At 42.6% G+C, this 25,064-nt stretch overlaps 1 protein-coding gene across 1 annotated transcript in view; it reads right to left on the bottom strand.

Moving 5' to 3' along the window:
• Window positions 1–21,902, bottom strand: part of LOC131721182 (E3 ubiquitin-protein ligase TRIM39-like) — a 63,488-nt gene extending 41,586 nt beyond the window's left edge. Inside the window, exons 1-8 of the mRNA XM_059014510.1 lie at window positions 21,812–21,902; window positions 14,468–14,522; window positions 9,357–9,487; window positions 7,975–8,004; window positions 5,028–5,132; window positions 3,069–3,173; window positions 1,138–1,353; window positions 420–557 (exon numbers count right to left, since the gene is read on the bottom strand). Coding sequence (XP_058870493.1) covers window positions 420–557; window positions 1,138–1,353; window positions 3,069–3,173; window positions 5,028–5,132; window positions 7,975–8,004; window positions 9,357–9,487; window positions 14,468–14,498 — 756 coding nt within the window. The 5' untranslated portion in view covers window positions 14,499–14,522; window positions 21,812–21,902. The remainder of the gene's footprint in view (window positions 1–419; window positions 558–1,137; window positions 1,354–3,068; window positions 3,174–5,027; window positions 5,133–7,974; window positions 8,005–9,356; window positions 9,488–14,467; window positions 14,523–21,811) is intronic.
• Window positions 21,903–25,064: the final 3,162 nt, after the last annotated feature.

The following is a 25,064-nucleotide window of genomic DNA, read 5'->3' as shown; positions in this document are numbered from 1 at the left end:
TATGTATTTATTTATTTGCTCCTTACCTTGAATTAACCTTTTTGTTGTTGATGTGGCTGCACAACGCAACGGCCTCCAGATCACGTTTTAACAAGGTCATTTTCCACATCGACGAGGAAATTATTAAACTATTTAATTAATGTATCTGTGTAACGCATGCTTTACATTTATAAAACTTGTTTGGGCTCTCCTCTGTACCACATACTACAACGTCTTTTTTCTATTTTAGTTTTTTAAAACACTGGTAAACAGATTGTCAATATGCCGTCTGAAGGTTTTTGACGTCCAAAATGGCCAACAAGCTGCTGGCACGTGACTTGTGACATCACATGCAAATCATCAATCGCTCCACTGTGACACAAAGCACATGTACAAGTATATAGCTGAGTTCTGCTGTGTGTTTATCTTGCTGCTCTCACCTTGTCTGCCTTCTCCTTGATCAGGGCCCACATGATAAACTCCATGATGGGTAAGATGTTCCTCAGCTTGCCTCGTTTCCACTCCTTCACCAGCTCTGCAAGTACCTGTTTCACAGCCTCCCCCGCTGAGACAGAGTTCTGGTTAAAGACAATATAGATTAGAGGATAACGGGTGTTCACTCCAGACCACAGTGTGTCAGGAACTCTAGAGAAGGTTTTGGGCAATGTTTTGAAATGAATCACACAAGTATGTCAGTATCATACATCCCTGCCATGTCTGTGAATTCAAAACAGGAGAGCACTCTGCTATCTCCCTATCAACATTGCATACCAATCTAAATGGAGCCTCACTGTGAAAAACAACCTGAATCTATCCCCATTGTATTAGCAAATGACTGCATGTACTTGCAACTCATGAATGAAAAATAAAAAGATATCCTGTTCAGAACAGATCACTAGCAGTGTGGGTGTGTAGGAATGAGATACAGGAACCTCTTTTGAGATGCACTCATGGACAGTATGTTCAGAACAGATCACTAGCAGTGTGGGTGTGTAGGAATGAGATACAGAAACCTCCTTTGAGATGCACTCATGGACAGTGTGTTCAGAACAGATCACTAGCAGTGTGGGTGTGTAGGAATGAGATACAGGAACCTCTTTTGAGATGCACTCATGGACAGTATGTTCAGACCCAGCTGTTGAAATGTGTTAATCTTACCTCTGGCACTGTCTTCAGCTCTCTTGCCCACTCCATGATGATGTCATGACCGTCCTTCAGTCTTTGCTCCTCCTCTTGGTTCAGCTCCTCCCCCTGGTTCTGCCACGCCCCCTCACTCAGCTCCTCCCCCTCTGGTCCTGGAAGATCCTCTTTGTTTCTCAGCTCTGCACCTTTTCTTGTCTCAACCTGCCCAGCACTCTGGCTTTGCTTTGGTGTCTATGAACACAACAAATCCAGATTAGATATCAGTGTTCTCAGGGCAGCAGCTCCCCTTCTATGTGAAATCAGCCAGCAGAACAGAGGGGATAACACTTGCAATATGTAGCTCACTGACCGATTAATTTGGTCGTCAGTCTGCATCCTCGTCACGCCCCTTATAAAGGTTTATTTTTGTATGAGATGGTGAAGGCACATGCAAGCATGGGAAATTACAGCAAATACAACACATGCTAGAAGTATTATTCGGATCAAGCTGCTTACAATCAGGTGAGGGTCATTGGTGTTGATTGAGCTGATTTACCATCACAGTGAAACGAGTGAAGAAACAGCTGCTTGGGTTTGTGCTGCTTTCTTAGAACATGAAATCCACACAATTACTGTGCAAAGTGTCTTCACAATGTGTCTTCACAATTTCTTCAAAGTATCTTCTTCAATTGTTTCACTTGGAATGGTCAATCAGCCCAATCAACACCAATGAGCCTCACCAGTGATGAGCTTCATCTGAATAATCAAATCCCTTCATGCAGCACAATGTAATAATATGGGAAACTGCTAAATTACTCTGCAAAGTGTGACTTTAAGAGTATTACTTCTGCACCCTGCATGTGAACCTGATTCTCAGCTCTCACTGCATTGTTAACCTGATTCTCAGCTCTCTCTGCACCCTGCCTGTAAACCTGATTCTCAGCTCTCACTGCACCCTGCCTGTGAACCGGATTCTCAGCTCTCACTGCATTGTGAACCTGATTCTCAGCTCTCACTGCCTGTGAACCTGATTCTCAGCTCTCACTGCCTGTGAACCTGATTCTCAGCTCTCACTGGACCCTGCCTGTGAACCTGATTCTCAGCTCTGACTGCCTGTGAACCTGATTCTCAGCTCTCTCTGCACCCTGCCTGTGAACCTGATTCTCAGCTCTCACTGCACCATGCCTGTGAACCTGATTCTCAGCTCTCACTGCCTGTGAACCTGATTCTCAGCTCTCACTGCACCCTGCCTGTGAACCTGATTCTCAGCTCTCACTGCACCCTGCCTGTGAACCTGATTCTCAGCTCTCACTGCCTGTGAACCTGATTCTCAGCTCCCACTGCACCCTGTCTGTGAACCTGATTCTCAGCTCTCACTGCACCCTGCCTGTGAACCTGATTCTCAGCTCTCACTGCCTGTGAACCTGATTCTCAGCTCCCACTGCACCCTGTCTGTGAACCTGATTCTCAGCTCTCACTGGACCCTGTCTCTAAACCTGATTCTCAGCAATCTCTGCACCCTGCCTGTGAACCTGATTCTTAGCTCTCACTGGACCCTGCCTGTAAACCTGATTCTCAGCTCTCACTGCATTGTGAACCTGATTCTCAGCTTTCACTGCCTGTGAACCTGATTCTCAGCTCTCACTGCACCCTGCCTGTGAACCTGATTCTCAGCTCTCACTGCACACTGCCTGTGAACCTGATTCTCAGCTCTCACTGCACCCTGTCTGTGAACCTGATTCTCAGCTCTCACTGCATTGTGAACCTGATTCTCAGCTTTCACTGCCTGTGAACCTGATTCTCAGCTCTCACTGCACCCTGCCTGTGAACCTGATTCTCAGCTCTCACTGCACACTGCCTGTGAACCTGATTCTCAGCTCTCACTGCACCCTGCCTGTGAACCTGATTCTCAGCTCTCACTGCACTCTGTCTCCACTTCGAGGTTCATTCTCTGTGTCTCTCTTTACCTGGACCAGCTTGTCCAAATCGCCAGCCCATTTCATGATGAAGCAGCGACACTCTTCCAGGCTGCATGTATCCTCACTGGACACATGGGTAGGAATGGCAGAGTTCTGAAATCAATCAATAAGAAATCTTTAAAACAATGAATTTAACCACAAGCACTGCAGAAACCAGTGATTTTAATTGAAATTGAACAGGAATGAAACAACAAAGAAACTCCTAAACTGCACCTAACTGTTGCTGTCAAAGCTGCCTCTCTGTATCTTCAAGACACCGTCTAACTCCTTCGTTAGGTAAATGAAGGAGAGTCAACCCCAAACACACACACACTCCCCTCATCCCTTCAAACAAACACACACACTCCCCTCACCCCTTCAAACACACACACTCCCCTCATCCCTTCAAACAAACACACACACTCCCCTCACCCCTTCAAACACACACACTCCCCTCACCCCTTCAAACACACACACACACTCCCCTCACCCCTTCAAACACACACACACACACTCCCCTCACCCCTTCAAACACACACACACACACACTCCCCTCACCCCTTCAAACACACACACACTCTCCTCACCCCTTCAAACACACACACACTCCCCTCACCCCTTCAAACACACACAGACACTCCCCTCACCCCTTCAAACACACACAGACACTCCCCTCACCCCTTCAAACACACACACACACAACCCTCACCCCTTCAAACACACACACACTCCCCTCACCCCTTCAAACAAACACACACACACTCCCCTCACCCCTTCAAACACACACACACACTCCCCTCACCCCTTCAAACACACACACACACACTCCCCTCACCCCTTCAAACACACACACACTCCCCTCACCCCTTCAAACACACACACATTCCCCTCACCCCTTCAAACACACACACTCCCCTCACCCCTTCAAACACACACACACTCCCCTCACCCCTTCAAACACACACACACACACTCCCCTCACCCCTTCAAACACACACACACTCCCCTCACCCCTTCAAACACACACACACACTCCCCTCACCCCTTCAAACACACACACACACTCCCCTCACCCCTTCAAACACACACACACACACTCCCCTCACCCCTTCAAACACACACACACACACTCCCCTCACCCCTTCAAACACACACACACACACACTCCCCTCACCCCTCCCTCTCTCTATACCTTCAAGACACTGTTTAACTCCTTTGTTAGCTCTGCATAATAATCTCATGTGTTTTCTGGTTTCATCTGCAGGAGAGATGGCACGGAACGGCATCCCACAATTCAAGCTAAGATAGAACTCTCTGGCATTTCAAACAGCAGTAACTCATTTAAGACACAGATACTCACTGACTCTCGAGGTTAAACTGGTAGTACTGTAGTCAGGAATATTAGGCATATAGAATGCAGATGGACACTACATTTGTTTATTAGAATCGGTGCCTCTGTGGGTTTGAATTGAACTGCTAGACTCTCTCAGTAGAGGCACAAAGATGAGCCGTGTGTGTTTTTGTGTTGCTGGGGTTTAAATGATGAATAGCCTGCGGTCTCTTCCTACAATCCTCAAATCACACGCCAGGTGTTCTTTATTGCTTAATTCCATTTAAAAAGGGAATTCAATTAAACTTGGACTACACCTAATTGTTGCTGTCAATGATGTTTCTACTCTGTTCCGTATTCTATACATGAACGTCTTTGTTGGCTGCATTAATTACCAATCCCCCCACCCCCTACACACACACCCCTCTCTCCGTACCTTCAAGACTCCTAAGCTTTTTGCTTTATCTGACACGATGACATGCTGACACCCCACTTTAGCCCCTTTCTTCCCCCTCTGCCTCTCTCCTCTCCTGTAACCTCAGGACTCGCCTTTTCAACCCCCTCTCCACCTCTCTGTAATAACCAATACTGCTCACTCTTCTATCCCTCCTTCCCTCTCTCCCCCTCCCTCTCTGTACCTTCACAACTCTGTTCAGCTCCTTTGCCAGCTCCATGATGGAGTGTCGACACTCTTCCAGGCTCCATTCACCAACCTCTTGATGTCTGGACTTTCTATCAGACCCCTGTGGAATGAGTGAATAATTACAAACCTTCAGGATTGGTTCAGATCTTCACTATTCTAAGGTAGATGCTCACATTCATGTAGAACCTATTTAATGTAAATGCACGCTATGCTTTTAAGAGCACAAGTGCCAATTGAGAACATACCGGCAGCTTGTTAATTGTCTCCCCTTTGTACCAAACATATTTAAATCAAATCAACCATTATTTGAACAGAGTTTTTTGTGTGAACGGAGTGTAGAGGCAACAGGAGACGCTAGGATTATTGGGTGGTTTTGTCGTGAGTGTTCGAAAACTCGCTTCCGTGTGATTGCATTGAGATGTTCTCTCTGTTTTTGCCGGTTGTGTTATTGGTGATCTTGAGATCTACAGCTGAAGCATTCTGTAGAGAAGTACCAAATTCAAATTATTACTAACAACTCTAGCCTCCACGCTCCGTATTAGGGAAGGTGTATTGTGTTTGTGCTTTTGTTTATCTTTTAACTGTTGTTATGGTTGTTGCAACCACAATGATGTGTATGTTTTACTAGTAATTAAGGCGATTGTTGTTTGATTGTGCATTTTATTAACAGACCACGGGTAGTCGTGATAGTCTATAGTCTAAAGTACCAGAGCTTGATAGCAGTTAATTACTTTACTAGAAGTGCACATTATGTATTTTGCTTTGTGTTATTTCCCTGTTGGGACGAGTTGTATTTCAGACTCGTTTTGCTGTTTCTTTCTTTATTTTTTCACTTGAATGTATGGATTGTGTTAAGCACTATTTTCGATATTGATTTTTGTTTTGCCGTGTTATCACACTGTTACTAAGGGCTGGGCCTTTTAATTGTAATTTGACTATTGTTGCTATATGTAGCTATTGCTGTGACATTGTGATTACTGCTATTTGTAACCATTTTTATACATTAATATCATTGTTGCTATATTAAAACCATATTCTAGATTGCATTTATTGCTGCTAACTCTAGACAATTGCTGCTACATTTTAAATTGTTTTAACTGGAATTGCCTTTGTGTTAATAAACTTTGTATACATTTACTTGGCTTCTGGGTTCTGTGTTTGGGAAGTGATGCTGCTATTAAACTAAACTAAGTCCTTGCCCAATAGAAAAACTTAATTAGGATTTTCCTTTTCTCCCTATTAATAATTTTGGGAGTGGCGTAGCGGCTACAATTTAAGTGTATTCCTTCAGTGACAGATGTTAATATCGGTTACATTCATATTATTAAAATAGATTCATATATAAAACTACTGTAGTGTGGCATGGCTAATACAAGTTGTCAATTCAGTCAAGCTAGGAAAGGGCTAACACAGGTGGGTTAGTGAAAACCCCTGTATAAAGGCATAGGTGATTACAGAAGGCTGCAGCATTGCTGGTGTGCAGGGAAAGCAGAGACACATGGGACTCAGGTTTATCCAGAAGGCTGCAGCATTGCTGGTGTGCAAGGAAAGCAGAGACACATGGGACTCAGATTGATCCAGAAGGCTGCAGCATTGCTGGTGTGCAGGGAAAGCAGAGACACATGGGACTCAGGTTTATCCAGAAGGCTGCAGCATTGCTGGTGTGCAGGGAAAGCAGAGACACATGGGACTCAGGTTTATCCAGAAGGCTGCAGCATTGCTGGTGTGCAGGGAAAGGAGAGACACATGGGACTCAGGTTTATCCAGAAGGCTGCAGCATTGCTGGTGTGCAGGGAAAGCAGAGACACATGGGACTCAGGTTTATCCAGAAGGCTGCAGCATTGCTGGTGTGCAGGGAAAGCAGAGACACATGGGACTCAGGTTGATCCAGAAGGCTGCAGCATTGCTGGTGGTGAGTAGCGAGTGTGTTCTATTTTATTGCTTGGTTTGAGAACTTGTTTAGATATTTATGAGTATGTTTTGGTTTAAAGTGCAGGGAAGCAGAAACACACAGGACTTCTGGATATATTGCTGTGCTCGTGGGGGTGAGTAGATTAGCTCATTCTCGCTCTTGTGTTATTTATTAAATCACAGACTCACCATTGTTTATTTTCTCTTAGTGCTAGTTGTAATCATACGGTATTATACGTGGAGAAGTGTTGTGCACACAGAGTAGCTACCTTGTGCTTGGAGTAGGTTACGGTATTCTCTGAGGATACTTGATTCTGTTTCATTACTTTTTAAACATTAAGCTGCTGTGTTTTAGCTACATTGTAGAATGTCTGTTTTCTACTAGGTTTTATATATTTGAAAGGAGAAAGAGCAGTACAATAAATCTGCATGTATGTGAACAAGGTGGTCAGTTCTTTACATCCATTATGTTCCTTGTTTTTCAGTTTTTTATTAGATTTGTCATGGTTTTAATTCACGATAGCAATTTTATTTTGTGTGTCACTAAGTTTGAATTGATTTGATATTCACTTTGCTTGTTTTGAATTTGACATGTTGCACTGAGTCTTGATTAGATTTTATTAGAAGTGGTCTTTACTTTTAAAGATTCACACTACATACAAAAAGAAACAGTTGCAATTGTATCCAACTTGTTGCATAACTTGATGAATGATGCCATAAAAAGAATAATTTCAAACACTATAAAAACCTTTGTCTTTGTAGAAAAATCATTGGTTTTACTTATATATGTCTTTGGTGTTTTCCTTCTGGTACTGAAATTACAAATAAAGGGTGACCTATGGTACAGTAGGTTAATAACAGCATGAATATCCTTTAAAGAAGAAACTCTTAATTGATGATATACATCACGACACTTAACTACATCCACCCTTCTCATCTCTCTCTCTCTTTCCCAATTCCCTTTCACTCACAACCTCCCCTTTTCTTTCCCCGGCTCATTAATACCCCCCCCCTCCCCCCCCATTATGTACCTTGAAAACTCTCCTCAGAAAACCAGGAATCTGCAAAAGAAAAGTTCATTCATTGAGTTACTATAATATGAAAACAAGTGCATACAGTACATTAAAAGTCTGATTTTAACATTCACCTGGGACCAGACTATTATCAATCATAAAATGAGTTTCATGGGGAGCTGTAGTCTGGTTCAGCATCGAATGGGCATTTAACTCTATTGTACGCAGAAAAATACATTTTAGACAGAAATTCACGAAACAGCATTCTGGTTTAGTTTTACTTTGTTCCAGAGATCTCACACAGCTGCTCCTGACCTCACACAGCTACTCCTCACCTCACACAGCTACTCCTCACCTCACACAGCTGCTCCTCATCTCACACAGCTGCTCCTCATCTCACACAGCTGCTCCTCACCTCACACAGCTGCTCCTCACCTCACACAGCTGCTCCTCATCTCACACAGCTGCTCCTCATCTCACACAGCTGCTCCTCACCTCACACAGAATACACACCTAGAATACTGTGTACAGCTCTGGTCCCCTTATCATAAAAAAGACATTGAGGCATTGGAGAGAGTACAGAGGAGAGCAACACGATTAATTCCAGGACTGAAGGGTATGTCATATGAAGATAGACTGAAAGAGCTGAATCTATATAGCCTAGAAAGGAGAGCCAGAGGCGACTTAATAAAGGTATTTAAAATGGTCAAGGGGTTTAACAAAGTAACTGCTGAGAATTATTTTCACAGATCACAGAGAACAGAATCAGGGACCACGGGTGGAAGCTGAAGAAGGACATATTCAGAACAGAGGGGAGAAGGAGCTTTTTCTCAGAAAGGGTGGTGAACCATTGGAACAGCTGCTGGACAGAGTTGTTGAAGCAGAGACTATCAGATCCTTCAAGAACAGACTGGATGCTGTCATGAACAATACTGTATAACCCTCTCTGTGACCACAATAAGACCTTTAGTCTGTCTAGCCACGGATTCCCAGAGGTTTCATTTCCTCTACTAACCTGGTTCGGGTTTTTTTTTGTTTTTCCTCTCCTGAGCACTAACGGACCACGTTGGCACCAAAGTGAGCGAGCATAGCTCGGCCAAATGGCCTTTTCTCGTTCTTGAATTTCTTATGTTCTTATGATTTCACTGTCTAAACTTAAATGCCTGGTAAACACTTTATGAATATGGCCCTAAGCTTCCTCTGAACCAGCAGTCTGCCCGTGTCTGATTATAAATGATATGTGGTCACATCAGCCAGAATTTTGATTGATTACATTGTTCTCTAAATAGTGTGATTGGAAAACTGGATTCTTGCATGTATTGTGGATTTTAAAATGTTTAAATCATAGACTTTTTACCATGGAAAACTAGAATCTATTCTAATGATTAGTGTCACCATACCTTAGGGTTGCTGAGATTAGGTCTATTCCAACTCATGGACTTGGCATCACGTGCAGGGGTTACATCCTTGTAGTCACAGCCGAAACTGCCAAAACTCTGAGAAACACTGAGGATTCCTGATGCACCTGAAACTGTGGAGACAGAGAGGGAGTGAGGGACTGAGGATTCCTGATGCACCTGAAACTATGGAGACAGAGAGGGAGTGAGGGACTGAGGATTCCTGATGCACCTGTAACTGTGGAGACAGAGAGGGAGTGAGGGACTGAGGATTCCAGATACACCTGTAACTGTGGAGACAGAGAGGGAGTGAGGGATTGAGGATTCCTGATGCACCTGTAACTGTGGAGACAGAGAGGGAATGAGGGACTGAGGATTCCAGATACACCTGTAACTGTGGAGACAGAGAGGGAGTGAGAGACTGAGGATTCCAGATACACCTGTAACTGTGGAGACAGAGAGGGAGTGAGGGACTGAGGATTCCAGATACACCTGTAACTGTGGAGACAGAGAGGGAGTGAGGGACTGAGGATTCCAGATGCACCTGTAACTGTGGAGACAGAGAGGGAGTGAGAGACTGAGGATTCCTGATGCACCTGAAACTGTGGAGACAGAGAGGGAGTGAGGGACTGAGGATTCCTGATGCACCTGAAACTGTGGAGACAGAGAGGGAGTGAGAGACTGAGGATTCCTGATGCACCTGAAACTGTGGAGACAGAGAGGGAGTGAGAGACTGAGGATTCCAGATACACCTGTAACTGTGGAGACAGAGAGGGTATGATAGAGGAGAGAAAGGGAGGGGCTGTCAGAGAGAGAACAGAGAAAGGGAGGGAGTGAGGGATTGTCAGAGAGAGAGAAGAGAGATGCAGTGATGTAGGTAGAGACAGTGTAGGAGCGGTAACATTCATATTAGAAACAGTAACTGGAGACAGAGGCAGTGATGTAGGTAGAGACAGTGCAGGAGAGGTAACATTCATATTATAAACAGTAACTGTGGAGACAGAGGCAGTGATGTAGGTAGAGACAGTGTAGGAGCGGTAACATTCATATTAGAAACAGTAACTGTGCAGACAGAGGCAGTGATGTGGGTAGAGACAGTGTAGGAGAGGTAACATTCATATTAGAAACAGTAACTGTGGAGACAGAGGCAGTGATGTAGGTAGAGACAGTGTAGGAGAGGTAACATTCATATTAGAAACAGTAACTGTGGAGACAGAGGCAGTGATGTAGGTAGAGACAGTGTAGGAGAGGTAACATTCATATTTGAAACAGTAACTGTGGAGACAGAGGCAGTGATGTAGGTAGAGACAGTGCAGGAGAGGTAACATTCATATTAGAAACAGTAACTGTGGAGACAGAGGCAGTGATGTGGGTAGAGACAGTGTAGGAGAGGTAACATTCATATTAGAAACAGTAACTGTGGAGACAGAGGCAGTGATGTAGGTAGAGACAGTGTAGGAGAGGTAACATTCATATTAGAAACAGTAACTGTGGAGACAGAGGCAGTGATGTAGGTAGAGACAGTGCAGGAGAGGTAACATTCATATTATAAACAGTAACTGTGGAGACAGAGGCAGTGATGTAGGTAGAGACAGTGTAGGAGCGGTAACATTCATATTAGAAACAGTAACTGTGGAGACAGAGGCAGTGATGTAGGTAGAGACAGTGCAGGAGTGGTAACATTCATATTATAAACAGTAACTGTGGAGACAGAGGCAGTGATGTAGGTAGAGACAGTGCAGGAGAGGTAACATTCATATTATAAACAGTAACTGTGGAGACAGAGGCAGTGATGTAGGTAGAGACAGTGTAGGAGCGGTAACATTCATATTAGAAACAGGGCTGTATTCATCAGGCATGTTCATCTCTCAGGTGCTTGTAAAATATTGAGCTGTGCTTAAAACAAGTGGTTATTTTCCGTCACATATTCATGAAGCATGTTGATCTCTACATGCATCCAGATCTGCTCTTCATTTTAGATGCGGCTAATCAAGATAGAATGTGTTAAACAAGGGCAGGGCTTGTTTGAGTCTTCATCTTCAGCTCTTTATGAGTGAAAACAAATACTTAGTGACAACTTCAATATAGTTTAAATAAGCACTTCAAATGTAATATTATATCAATAACTTTTAAAACTTAATAGCATAAACTTAAGTCTAAGAATGACTTAAACAAAAACAAACAAAAAAGAAAACATGACCAAAAATGTTAAATATTCCACTTAGTACATTAATATGCACGATTCTCTATCAATCACACATTGTATATGACACAGGCTGGAGTCACAGTGGGGATAATAGTGAATCTTGCTATTCAATGTTGCTATTTGACAGGGCAGAGGTCCCTTGGGTTGATTGTTCACTGAGGGCTGCGTTCGTAGCCAGCGGTGTGCCCGCTCCCCTGAAGCTGCAGGTTCATCTCCCCTGTCTGATACGCGCTTTCAAATATAGGTTTAAATAGAAAGGAATAGTAGAGTGTTGCATCATTAACTATCTAGAACATGGCATCACAAGCACAGGAATACATTTCAATAGAAACAAGTATAGATAAGGCATAGAAATGGATTTGATTTATATTTGAATCCGTTCAGATTGCAGGTTTGTGGAGTTTAGAATTGTAAATATCAGTGTTACTGTCGTGCGTTTCAGATTGCAGGTTTGTGGAGTTCAGAATTGTAAATATCAGTGTTACTGTCGTGTGTTTCAGATTGCAGGTTTGTGGAGTTTAGAATTGTAAATATCAGTGTTACTGTCGTGTGTTTCAGATTGCAGGTTTGTGGAGTTCAGAATTGTAAATATCAGTGTTACTGTCGTGTGTTTCAGATTGCAGGTTTGTGGAGTTCAGAATTGTAAATATCAGTGTTACTGTCGTGTGTTTCAGATTGCAGGTTTGTGGAGTTTAGAATTGTAAATATCAGTGTTACTGTCGTGTGTTTCAGATTGCAGGTTTGTGGAGTTCAGAATTGTAAATATCAGTGTTACTGTCGTGTGTTTCAGATTGCAGGTTTGTGGAGTTCAGAATTGTAAATATCAGTGTTACTGTCGTGCGTTTCAGATTGCAGGTTTGTGGAGTTCAGAATTGTAAATATCAGTGTTACTGTCGTGTGTTTCAGATTGCAGGTTTGTGGAGTTCAGAATTGTAAATATCAGTGTTACTGTCGTGTGTTTCAGATTGCAGGTTTGTGGAGTTCAGAATTGTAAATATCAGTGTTACTGTCGTGCGTTTCAGATTGCAGGTTTGTGGAGTTCAGAATTGTAAATATCAGTGTTACTGTCGTGTGTTTCAGATTGCAGGTTTGTGGAGTTCAGAATTGTAAATATCAGTGTTACTGTCGTGTGTTTCAGATTGCAGGTTTGTGGAGTTCAGAATTGTAAATATCAGTGTTACTGTCGTGTGTTTCAGATTGCAGGTTTGTGGAGTTCAGAATTGTAAATATCAGTGTTACTGTCGTGTGTTTCAGATTGCAGGTTTGTGGAGTTCAGAATTGTAAATATCAGTGTTACTGTCGTGTGTTTCAGATTGCAGGTTTGTGGAGTTCAGAATTGTAAATATCAGTGTTACTGTCGTGTGTTTCAGATTGCAGGTTTGTGGAGTTTAGAATTGTAAATATCAGTGTTACTGTCGTGTGTTTCAGATTGCAGGTTTATGGAGTTTAGAATTGTAAATATCAGTGTTACTGTCGTGTGTTTCAGATTGCAGGTTTGTGGAGTTCAGAATTGTGAATATCAGTGTTACTGTCGTGTGTTTCAGATTGCAGGTTTGTGGAGTTCAGAATTGTAAATATCAGTGTTACTGTCGTGTGATTCAGATTGCAGGTTTGTGGAGTTTAGAATTGTAAATATCAGTGTTACTGTCGTGTGTTTCAGATTGCAGGTTTGTGGAGTTCAGAATTGTAAATATCAGTGTTACTGTCGTGTGTTTCAGATTGCAGGTTTGTGGAGTTCAGAATTGTAAATATCAGTGTTACTGTCGTGTGTTTCAGATTGCAGGTTTGTGGAGTTCAGAATTGTAAATATCAGTGTTACTGTCGTGTGTTTCAGATTGCAGGTTTGTGGAGTTTAGAATTGTAAATATCAGTGTTACTGTCGTGTGTTTCAGATTGCAGGTTTGTGGAGTTCAGAATTGTAAATATCAGTGTTACTGTCGTGTGTTTCAGGTAAACTGACCCCAGATCAGTCGCTATGGAACAATCACTCCAAGCCGATGTATCTGTCTAGATAGTTTCAGCACACATGCCCTGTCAGAATAGTTTAGGGGGTGGAATTACTGTATCAACATTCCTATCAGCTTCAACTCAGAGACCAAACTGCATGGTGTATTTGTGAATGAATATTGAACTGTGAAAAAGAGCCAGTGGTTAATATGGTGGTGATGGCTGGTGATGTCCTGATACCTGCTGCACAGGGAGAGTGAATCTACAGTGTGGAGGTTTTACTGTAGTGAAGTGAGAGCCAGTGGTTAATATGGTGGTGATGGCTGGTGATGTCCTGATACCTGCTGCACAGGGAGAGTGAATCTACAGTGTGAAGGTTTTACTGTAGTGAAGTGAGAGCCAGTGGTTAATATGGTGGTGATGGCTGGTGATGTCCTGATACCTGCTGCACAGGGAGAGTGAATCTACAGTGTGGAGGTTTTACTGTAGTGAAGTGAGAGCCAGTGGTTAATATGGTGGTGATGTCCTGATACCTGCTGCACAGGGAGAGTGAATCTACAGTGTGGTGGTTTTACTGTAGTGAAGTGAGAGCCAGTGGTTAATATGGTGGTGATGGCTGGTGATGTCCTGATACCTGCTGCACAGGGAGAGTGAATCTACAGTGTGGAGGTTTTACTGTAGTGAAGTGAGAGCCAGTGGTTAATATGGTGGTGATGTCCTGATACCTGCTGCACAAGAAGTGAATCTACAGTGTGGAGGTTTTACTGTAGTGAAGTGAGAGCCAGTGGTTAATATGGTGGTGATGGCTGGTGATGTCCTGATACCTGCTGCACAAGAAGTGAATCTACAGTGTGGAGGCAGAAGAAATGAGCTGCTATCACAGTCAAAAACAAACCAAACAGTTGTTTTGCTAATCACAGGTAAGTGATTGCTTTTAAGATTTGTAAGTTTTCATTCTTACCTGTTTCCACGTCTGCAGGTTTCTTTTCCATCTTCTGTACTGGTCATCCACACAGCTGATTAGACACACAAAGACAGTGAAATCAGGAATAATGTACAGCCAACTGTGCAAAGCTTATAAGAGATATTTTAATTAGGGCTTGTGTTTTATATTCGCTTTTATATACTGTATGAAATTAGTGTTCTCGGTTACAGGGGTCGACATTAACGGCGGCTATTGCTGTGAGTGCCCTCAAAATGTATGTCTATCCACGGCAACTACGGCCGCAGTGCCCATTCAGCTACAGCAACTAGAGAGACGCCTGTGTTAGGATTGGTTTGTGTCCAGTAACATGACTATGTGATTTGCGTGGTTAAGTCGCAGAGATTCCATACACAACACTTGTGTCAATATTTATGAATGCGCTGACATCAGTCTGTAAAGGGAAAAAAGCCGGCATGTCACATGTTTTAAAGTGAAGCGCGAGAGGGACGATAACAATCTGATCAAACACAAATGCCTGGAAGTCCAGAGGTGCTGTATTAACACGAGCAGAATACAGGAACCACAGGTTCATGCAGCAGCTGTGATGGTGATCAAAGGTGTGCGAGTACTGCTGTGTAAAAATGTTGCTTAAAATGAAACACTGCATTCAAGCTATTTAGAACTATAACAACGAAACACAAAAATAAAAATACACTTAAGGTTTGTGTGTTGGACATGTGCCATTAACAAAATGCCCTGCAAACTTAGAAGAAAGAGAAAATAATGATAGCAGTTTTTAAACTATAAATAGCCTGGCTAAACGGCAGTCGGGACTTCAGTTCAAAGAGACAGACAAGCAAACCAAGTATGAGAAGGAGAGCGGGTTGGGAGAGGGGAAGAGGGAATGGGCTCGCTCCAGGTTCGGCTGCTGGAGTGGGGTTGAAGCGAACTTGAAGCGTCTAGCTTCCTGGAGAAAGCTGCAGCTCCTCTCGCAGCAAAAAATACATTAGGAAAGATAACCACATAATAGGCCTAATATTTATTTAGTTATGAAACGAATGCTGAATAAGAGGTCTGTGTTATAAAGTGTAGTTCATAGTATAGGGAATTGGGTGACATGCTGTAGGCACGTTGTAACTGAGAGCCTTATAGCGAGGGAGCACTGTATTAAATTAAAGAAAAAAAAATAGGGAAAATACAAAAAATCTAAAGTTATTTATAACAAATATAATAATAAAAAAAAGCCTGCAACTACAGTCCACGCCACATCATATGTGACTTACATCTAACCCCTAAAATTAACCACTGCCCCATGAACCTAACCCTAAACCTAACCTCTACCCCTAAACCTAACCTCTACACCTACCCCTAAACCTAACCTCTACACCTACCCCTAAACCTAACCTCTACACCTACCCCTAAACCTAACCTCTACACCTACCCCTAAACCTGACCTCTACACCTATCCCTAAACCTAACCTGTACTCCAAAACCTATCCCTAAACCTAACCTCTACCCCAAAACCTAACCCTAACCCCTAAATCTAAGTTCTACCCCAAACCCTAAACCTAACCTCTACACCTACCCCTAAACCTAACCTCTACCCCTAAACATAACCGCTATCGCAACCCCTAAACCTAACCTCTACACCTACCCCTAAACCTATCCCTAAACCTGACCTCTACCCCAAACCCTAACCCTAACCCTAACCTCTACCCCAACACCTAACTTCTACCACAACCCCTAAACCTAACCTCTACCCCTACCCCTAAACCTAACCTCTATCCCAACTGCTAAACCTAGCCCTAAACCTACCCATAAATTTAACCTCTACCCCTACCCCTAAACCTAACCTCTACCCCAACTGCTAAACCTAGCCCTAAACCTACCCATAAATTTAACCTCTACCCCTACCCCTAAACCTAACCTCTACCCCAACTGCTAAACCTAGCCCTAAACCTACCCATAAATTTAACCTCTACCCCTACCCCTAAACCTAACCTCTGCCCCTACCCTTAAACATAACCATAAACCGAACCTCTACCCAACCCCTAAACCTAACCTCTACCCCAACCCCTAAACCTAACCCTAAACCTACCCCTAAACCTAACCCTACCCCTAAACCTAACCTCTACCCCAACCCCTAAACCTAACCTCTACCCCTATCCCTAAACCTAACCTCTACCCCAACCCCTAAACCTAACCTCAATGTCACTATCAAACTCTGTTACTATTATTTCAACACTGTTTCTTTTGCACCCTCTAGTGGCCTCTACTGGCTACTATGTCTGACGCTCTCAGTGTGTGTTGCAGTGCATGGGTTAGGGTTAGGATTATAGAGAGAAGCTGGTTGAAATGGCTCTCAGTGTGTGTTGCAGTGCATGGGTTAGGGTTAGGGTTATAGAGAGAAGCTGGTTGAAATGACTCTGAGTGTGTGTTGCAGTGCATGGTTTAGGGTTAGGGTTATAGAGAGAAGCTGGTTGAAATGGCTCTCAGTGTGTGGAGCAGTGCATGGGTTAGGGTTAGGGTTATAGGGAGAAGCTGGTTGAAATCAAACATCTATGGAAAGAGCTGAAACTTGCAGTCTGGAGAAGGTACCCATCAAACCTGAGACAGCTGGAGCAGTTTGCTCAGGAAGAGTGTGCCAAACTACCTGTTAACAGGTGAAGTCTCATTGAGAGCTACAGAAAATGTTTGATTGCAGTGATTGCCTCTAAAGGTTGTGCAACAAAATATTAGGTTAGCGGTCCCATCATTTTTGTCCATGCCATTTTCATTTGTTTTATTATTTACAATATTATGTTGAATAAAAAATCAAAAGCAAAGTCTGATTTCTATTAAATATGGAATAAACAATGGTGGATGCCAATTACTTTTGTCAGTTTCAAGTTATTTCAGAGAAAATTGTGCAATCTTTGTTTTTTGTGGAGGGGTACCAACAAATTTGAGACGCCGGTCAGACCAGCAGGAGCTGGGAGACACTACTCTATAGAAATGCATTATATAAATACATGAAAAATAATTGCTTGCAAATGGGTTAACGATCAATAATTTTGACCATAAGAAGAAGTTAAATGTTTTTAAATTTATAAAACAGAAAACTTTTAATTTTTTTTTAAAGGATCGTCAAAGCTGTATAATTTATAATTTTTCTATCCAAAACACACAACACACACAACATACAAAACACACAACATACACAACATACAAAACACACAACATACACTAACATTGTACTTACTAACAAAGCACAATAAAGAGTTTGCCTACTAATATTGACATTATAAAAATAAAATAAAATCAGAGACGTACCTTGCTTGCAGATTTCAGAATAAAGCCGAGTTGAACAGTCAAATCCAAACTAAGGGTACGTTAACTCACAAAATCAGAAACACAAAATAGGGTGGAACAGAAACAAACACGAAAGCCTACCCTTCACCTTTCCTCTCAACTTGAATAGGGTGGAACAGAAACAAACACGATGGTCTACCCTTCACCTTTCCTCTCAACTTGAATAGAACAGAAACAAACACGACAACCTACCCTTCACCTTTCCTCTCAACTTGAATAGAACGGAAACAAACACGATGGTCTACCCTTCACCTTTCCTCTCAACTTGAATAGAACAGAAACAAACACGATGGTCTACCCTTCACCTTTCCTCTCAACTTGAATAGAACAGAAACAAACACGATGGTCTACCCTTCACCTTTCCTCTCAACTTGAATAGAACAGAAACAAACACGATGGTCTACCCTTCACCTTTCCTCTCAACTTGAATAGAACAGAAACAAACACGACAACCTACCCTTCACCGTTCCTCTCAACTTGAATAGGGTGGAACAGAAACAAACATGATGGTCTACCATTCACCTTTCCTCTCAACTTGAATAGAACAGAAACAAACACGATGGCCTACCATTCACCTTTCCTCTCAACTTGAATAGAACAGAAACAAACACGAAGGCCTACCCTTCACCTTTCCTCTCAACTTGAATAGGTTGGAACAGAAACAAACACGACGGGCTAACCTTCACCTTTCCTCTCAACTTGAATAGAACAGAAACAAACACGACGGGCTAACCTTCACCTTTCCTCTCAACTTGAATAGAACAGAAACAAACACGACGGGCTAACCTTCACCTTTCCTCTCAACTTGAATAGAACAGAAACAAACACGACGGCCTGCCCTTCACCTTTCCTCTCAACTTGAATCAGTGGTGTTGACGTGCCAGGCCGGACACTTCCATTAGACTAACTGAACATGGAACTGCAGCCAACCTCCCTGGGCGCGGCCGCAAGAGGAAAATCGACCCCAGATTGAACAGAAGGATAGTGCGAATGGTAGAAAAAGAACCAAGGATAACTGCCAAAGAGATACAAGCTGAACTCCAAGGTGAAGGTACGTCAGTTTCTGATCGCACCATCCGTCGCTTTTTGAGCGAAAGTGGGCTCCATGGAAGAAGACCCAGGAGGACTCCACTTTTGACAGAAAAACATAAAAAAGCCAGACTGGAATTTGCTAAAATGCATATTGACAAGCCACAATCCTTCTGGGAGAATGTCCTTTGGACAGATGAGTCAAAACTGGAGCTTTTTGGCAAGTCACATCAGCTCTATGTTCACAGACGAAAAAACAAAGCTTTCAAAGAAAAGAACACCATACCTACAGTGAAACATGGAGGAGGCTCGGTTATGTTTTGGGGCTGCTTTGCTGCGCCTGGCACAGGGTGCCTTGAATCTGTGCAGGGCACAATGAAATCTCAAGACTATCAAGGCATTCTGGAGCGAAACGTACTGCCCAGTGTCAGAAAGCTCTGTCTCAGTCGCAGGTCATGGGTCCTCCAACAGGATAATGACACAAAACACACAGCTAAAAGCACCCAAGAATGGATAAGAACAAAACATTGGACTATTCTGAAGTGGTCTTCTATGAGTCCTGATCTGAATCCTATCAAACATCTATGGAAAGAGCTGAAACTTGCAGTCTGGAGAAGGTACCCATCAAACCTGAGACAGCTGGAGCAGTTTGCTCAGGAAGAGTGTGCCAAACTACCTGTTAACAGGCGCAGAAGTCTCATTGAGAGCTACAGAAAACGTTTGATTGCAGTGATTGCCTCTAAAGGTTGTGCAACAAAATATTAGGTTAGCGGTCCCATCATTTTTGCCCATGCCATTTTCATTTGTTTTATTATTTACAATATTACGTTGAATAAAAAATCAAAAGCAAAGTCTGATTTCTATTAAATATGGAATAAACAATGGTGGATGCCAATTACTTTTGTCAGTTTCAAGTTATTTCAGAGAAAATTGTGCATTCTTTGTTTTTTGTGGAGGGGTACCAACAAATTTGAGCACGTCTGTATATATATATATATATATATATATATATATATATATATATATATGCAACAGTGCAACAGCGGCATCTACTTATTAAACTAAACATCGCCTTATAAAACTGATTAGAGAGTATGCAATGTTTAAATTAGACACAACAGATACATCTCACCACTACCCTCCGATTTCAGAAACATATTTAAAACACAATTAAAATCTCTCCTGCTCTCTGCTGACACACCCGTTGGGCTTTTAAACAAGGTCGGGTTCCGGCATAGAATTCTACTGAGCTCGCCGCGGACGGGAAGGGCTGTGGCACTGCGCAAACTGACACGGAACTCGTTTAGTGCACATGTCATCTAATGCTGGTTTACAATCGAGGGAAATGATGCCGCTTACCGGCCATTGCTGTGAAAACAGCCTCAGGAATTATTGGGCATCTTCTCTTGAAGACCGCAAAACCTGAATAGGTTAATTTCCTACACACACATACACACACACACATACTGAGACACACACACACACACACACACACACACACACACACAAAACCCACTCGGAAGCCCATCCCTCGAGTGCCAGTGCAGTGTTTGGCTGTTCCGTGAATCCTCCCTCAGATGTGGGAAATCAGTCTGCTTTCAATTCACAAATGCCATTTTTATCTCAATCATTTTACTGTGAACAGGAATGTTCAATGCAATGTTTATGGCAAATAAAAAAGTACAAAATATATGTTACAATCAAACAGTCTTCAGGGGCTTTTTTTTTCATCACATGAACTGTAATATTTTGACCTGCAGTATATTCCATCAATAAACTCATCATTTCTGTATTTCACACTTCATTTTTCTTAAAATGACATATTAAGCTTAACGACAAAAAGATTGGCAGTATTTTCTATTTAAGTGTGAGTTAAGTGTACCCAGTGCTTAATTTGAGCCGGATCCTGCCGGAACAGGATCCGGCACCTCTCAGATTTGACCTAATTTGCCCGGATCCGGTACCTCTAGCGGCATGATTTATTATTTTTTCCACTGTTTGCACTGTAAACATTCTAATAAAAGCGATCGAAGTTAAAGTTGCCTCTGCCTCCTCGTTATTTCTCCCGCCCCCCAGAAAAACCATCATGTAAAAGCGCATCCTATCCTGCCACACCGACTCAAGACCTGCTCTCTTATTTGTACATAGAGGTTATGGGGCGGGCCGGCGAGGTAAAGTATGCCTATGGCGGGTGTTGTGCAGTGACGTCTAAATACTTTAATTAATCAGCACCTTGGAGAGCACTGTCCATTTCAGAACCATAGATAGTAGACTACATGGCTATTTACTCTGTCTGCTGCGCTGCTACATTGTGTTTGTCACTTTTTTCTCATGTGTTCCGGTACCTCAGAGCCCCCCGGAACACCCCCCCCCCCCCTCGCTCTTCACTTTGTGTTCCGGGACCTCCCGATTTACAAATTAAGCACGGAGTGTACCATAACCTAAAAGTTAACGTTTTATTGGCTCTGTAATGTACACCACGCTGTTGTTTAAAAAGATCCGCACGTCCACACATGTTCCGGGGAAAGAGGAAAACGCAATCTAACCATTAAGTCCCGCTGTTGAAAAAAAACAATCTTGTGGTGTGCACAGATATGCTTTTGTTCAGTGCTCTCATTTAATTTCTCAAGATAATTCCAGGCGTTACTCTGTCATTGTAGTTGTTAGTTTTGCTCCAACAGCAGACGCGAGACTACAGGAAACATCTGCGTCACTGGCCTCTACTCCCTTAGACAATAGCAGAGCCGCATAATGAAGAGCGCCCGCCTGCCTGTCAATATCTGCAGTGGCAGAATTTTCCATTTGTTAAAAAAATAATAATGTATTCATTAAAAACTACTGTTGTATAAACATCAAACCTATAGCAAAGAATTTGAATGTTAATTGTATGTAGAATATTCGAATATGGTGCCTCACCCCTCATTTATATATATATATATATATATATATATATATATATATATATATATATATATCAGCGTGCTCTAATGTCCTGCTTACCTTTATAAAAGCGAGAATGTCTCACCGCTCCTCACATCGCAGAAAGCTCTTACTGTGCTCCTGTATGACTGGCTCGCTAAACGACTTGTGATTAATATCGAAACTGAAAGTATTCTTCCTCTTTCAGTCTGAAAAAAAAAAAAAAAGGACAGTGCAGTAGGTGGGCGTGCCTGTTACTTTTGGTTAGCAACGTACCGGGATGACTGGGATTGTTTTCAGACTTCATTTTTTGTCCCGGTCAGTTACAGTAAAATTGTTAAATCATCCCGGTTTTGCTATTTTGTATTCACATTTTTATAAGTTCAAAACTGTAGCGGTGTGCTCAGCGAGTGACAGCACAGTGATTTATGAACACAACCATTGTTATAACTGATTTAAAACACACACACACACACACACACACACACACACACACACACACACACACACACACACACATATATGTCACAGGTCTGTTTCTGAAGCAGTGGCACTAAATTTGATTTACTATAACCACTGCTAAAGGATCCTACCATAACCCAGAACCCAACCCTTAAACATGCACAGTAAACACCAGACACTGAGCAGAGCACTTCAACATGCAGAGTAAACAACACACACTGAGCAGAGCACTTCAACATGCACAGTAAACACCAGACACTGAGCAGAGCACTTCAACATGCACAGTAAACACCAGACACTGAGCAGAGCACTTCAACATGCACAGTAAACACCAGACACTGAGCAGAGCACTTCAACATGCACAGTAAACACCAGACACTGAGCAGAGCACTTCAACATGCACAGCAAACACCACACACTGAGCAGAGCACTTCAACATGCACAGTAAACACCACACACTGAGCAGGGCACTTCAACATGCACAGCAAACACCACACACTGAGCAGAGCACTTCAACATGCACAGTAAACACCACACACTGAGCAGGGCACTTCAACATGCACAGCAAACACCACACACTGAGCAGAGCACTTCAACATGCACAGTAAACACCAGACACTGAGCAGAGCACTTCAACATGCACAGTAAACACCAGACACTGAGCAGAGCACTTCAACATGCACAGTAAACACCAGACACTGAGCAGAGCACTTCAACATGCACAGTAAACACCAGACACTGAGCAGAGCACTTCAACATGCACAGTAAACACCAGACACTAAGCAGAGCACTTCAACATGCACAGTAAACACCAGACACTGAGCAGAGCACTTCAACATGCACAGTAAACACCACACACTGAGCAGAGCACTTCAACATGCACAGTAAACACCAGACACTGAGCAGAGCACTTCAACATGCACAGTAAACACCAGACACTGAGCAGAGCACTTCAACATGCACAGCAAACACTAGACACTGAGCAGAGCACTTCAACATGCACAGCAAACACCACACACTGAGCAGAGCACTTCAACATGCACAGTAAACACCACACACTGAGCAGAGCACTTCAACATGCACAGTAAACACCACACACTGAGCAGAGCACTTCAACATGCACAGTAAACACCAGACACTGAGCAGAGCACTTCAACATGCACAGTAAACACCAGACACTGAGCAGAGCACTTCAACATGCACAGTAAACACCACACACTGAGCAGAGCACTTCAACATGCACAGTAAACACCACACACTGAGCAGAGCACTTCAACATGCACAGTAAACACCAGACACTGAGCAGGGCACTTCAACATGCACAGTAAACACCACACACTGAGCAGAGCACTTCAACATGCACAGTAAACACCAGACACTGAGCAGAGCACTTCAACATGCACAGTAAACACCAGACACTGAGCAGAGCACTTCAACATGCACAGTAAACACCAGACACTGAGCAGAGCACTTCAACATGCACAGTAAACACCAGACACTGAGCAGAGCACTTCAACATGCACAGTAAACACTAGACACTGAGCAGAGCACTTCAACATGCACAGTAAACACCACACACTGAGCAGAGCACTTCAACATGCACAGTAAACACCATACACTGAGCAGGGAACTTCAACAAATAATTGTATTTTTATCCACAAGTTCCATCATAGCAATACAATTCAAATCCAGACCCTGCTCTTTCTTTACAAATAATGCAGTGAAGTATAATCCCGCAGTATAACATGTTGCTACGTTCCTGCTAGCCTCTCGCCACGTCGCCCAGCGAAAAGTTTTCTCTTGTGGCTCATCTATTGTTCCCCAAGTTCACCACGGTGGCAAAGGCTCTGAAAAATGTACTTGTGTGAGACTGCCAGCACATTCAACGTGTGCTGGTAGATGAAGCAATACAGACTGTTTAGTTTGATTTCATTTCGCCCAATGAAAGTTCTTTAGCTTGATCACGTAACATATGCATGCCACAAATGTTGTGTTTGGTGAGAGGACAGAGGCTCTAATTAGAAACAGTCAGCGGACGCACTGCTTGTAAAAAAAATAAATAAAAAACAAAACAAAAAAAAAACACATGGCATTCAAACAGGAAAAAATGTTACAAAAAATATTGTACAGACAAATTACCAGAATCATGTTCCGAAAGATGTAGCCCAAGGAATACCAGTAACCCATGTACAAAAAACTAAAATATGAACGTGATACTAGTCACAGGGAGGTGAAGCAGCCATGGTTTCAAACATACCCTCTGGTCCCGAAAGAACATATTCACAGACATCAAGCCAGAAACACACAGCTTCAAAAGTTTTTTGTTTTTTTTTCCACCCTTGAGGCTCAACTATTTTGAGTGTCAACTGTGTCCATGACTGGCTAACTGAAAAGAACATTGACATTGATTTAAACAAAACGTCACAACAGCAGCAGCAGCGCCATCTACTGGACAAAACCCAGACATACACGTTGAAACAATGATCCAGTCCAATATTTACAAAGCCTAAACAAGAAAATATTATACAAAACGGTTTGAAATCAAATGTTTAATTGTTAATCTAACAATGTTAGTTACTGTGGAACTACTTCTCTCAGTGGAAGGTGACACAAATAAAAATGATTAAAACAAGGTTTCAAGTCTTCTTCATTTATAATACACTCCAGGGTGTTTGTGTTATCATGAGATATATCACCACTTCCTCGACTTGACTTCGTCCAGTGCAGGGCTCCTCAAATCCTGGTCCTGTTACCTCCTGCTGTGTCTGCTGGTTTTCATTCCAACCCAGCTCTCAATTACTGAACCAGACCCTTAATTCAACTAATCATTTATTTTATTAGACCTTTTGACTTGTTTTCAGCTCTTGAACAG

The sequence above is a fragment of the Acipenser ruthenus genome, chromosome 48, assembly GCF_902713425.1.
Source record: "Acipenser ruthenus chromosome 48, fAciRut3.2 maternal haplotype, whole genome shotgun sequence".
Taxonomy (NCBI): domain Eukaryota; kingdom Metazoa; phylum Chordata; class Actinopteri; order Acipenseriformes; family Acipenseridae; genus Acipenser; species Acipenser ruthenus.
Note: the sequence above shows the minus strand (reverse complement) of the source record. Positions and strands in the feature narration are given on the sequence as shown.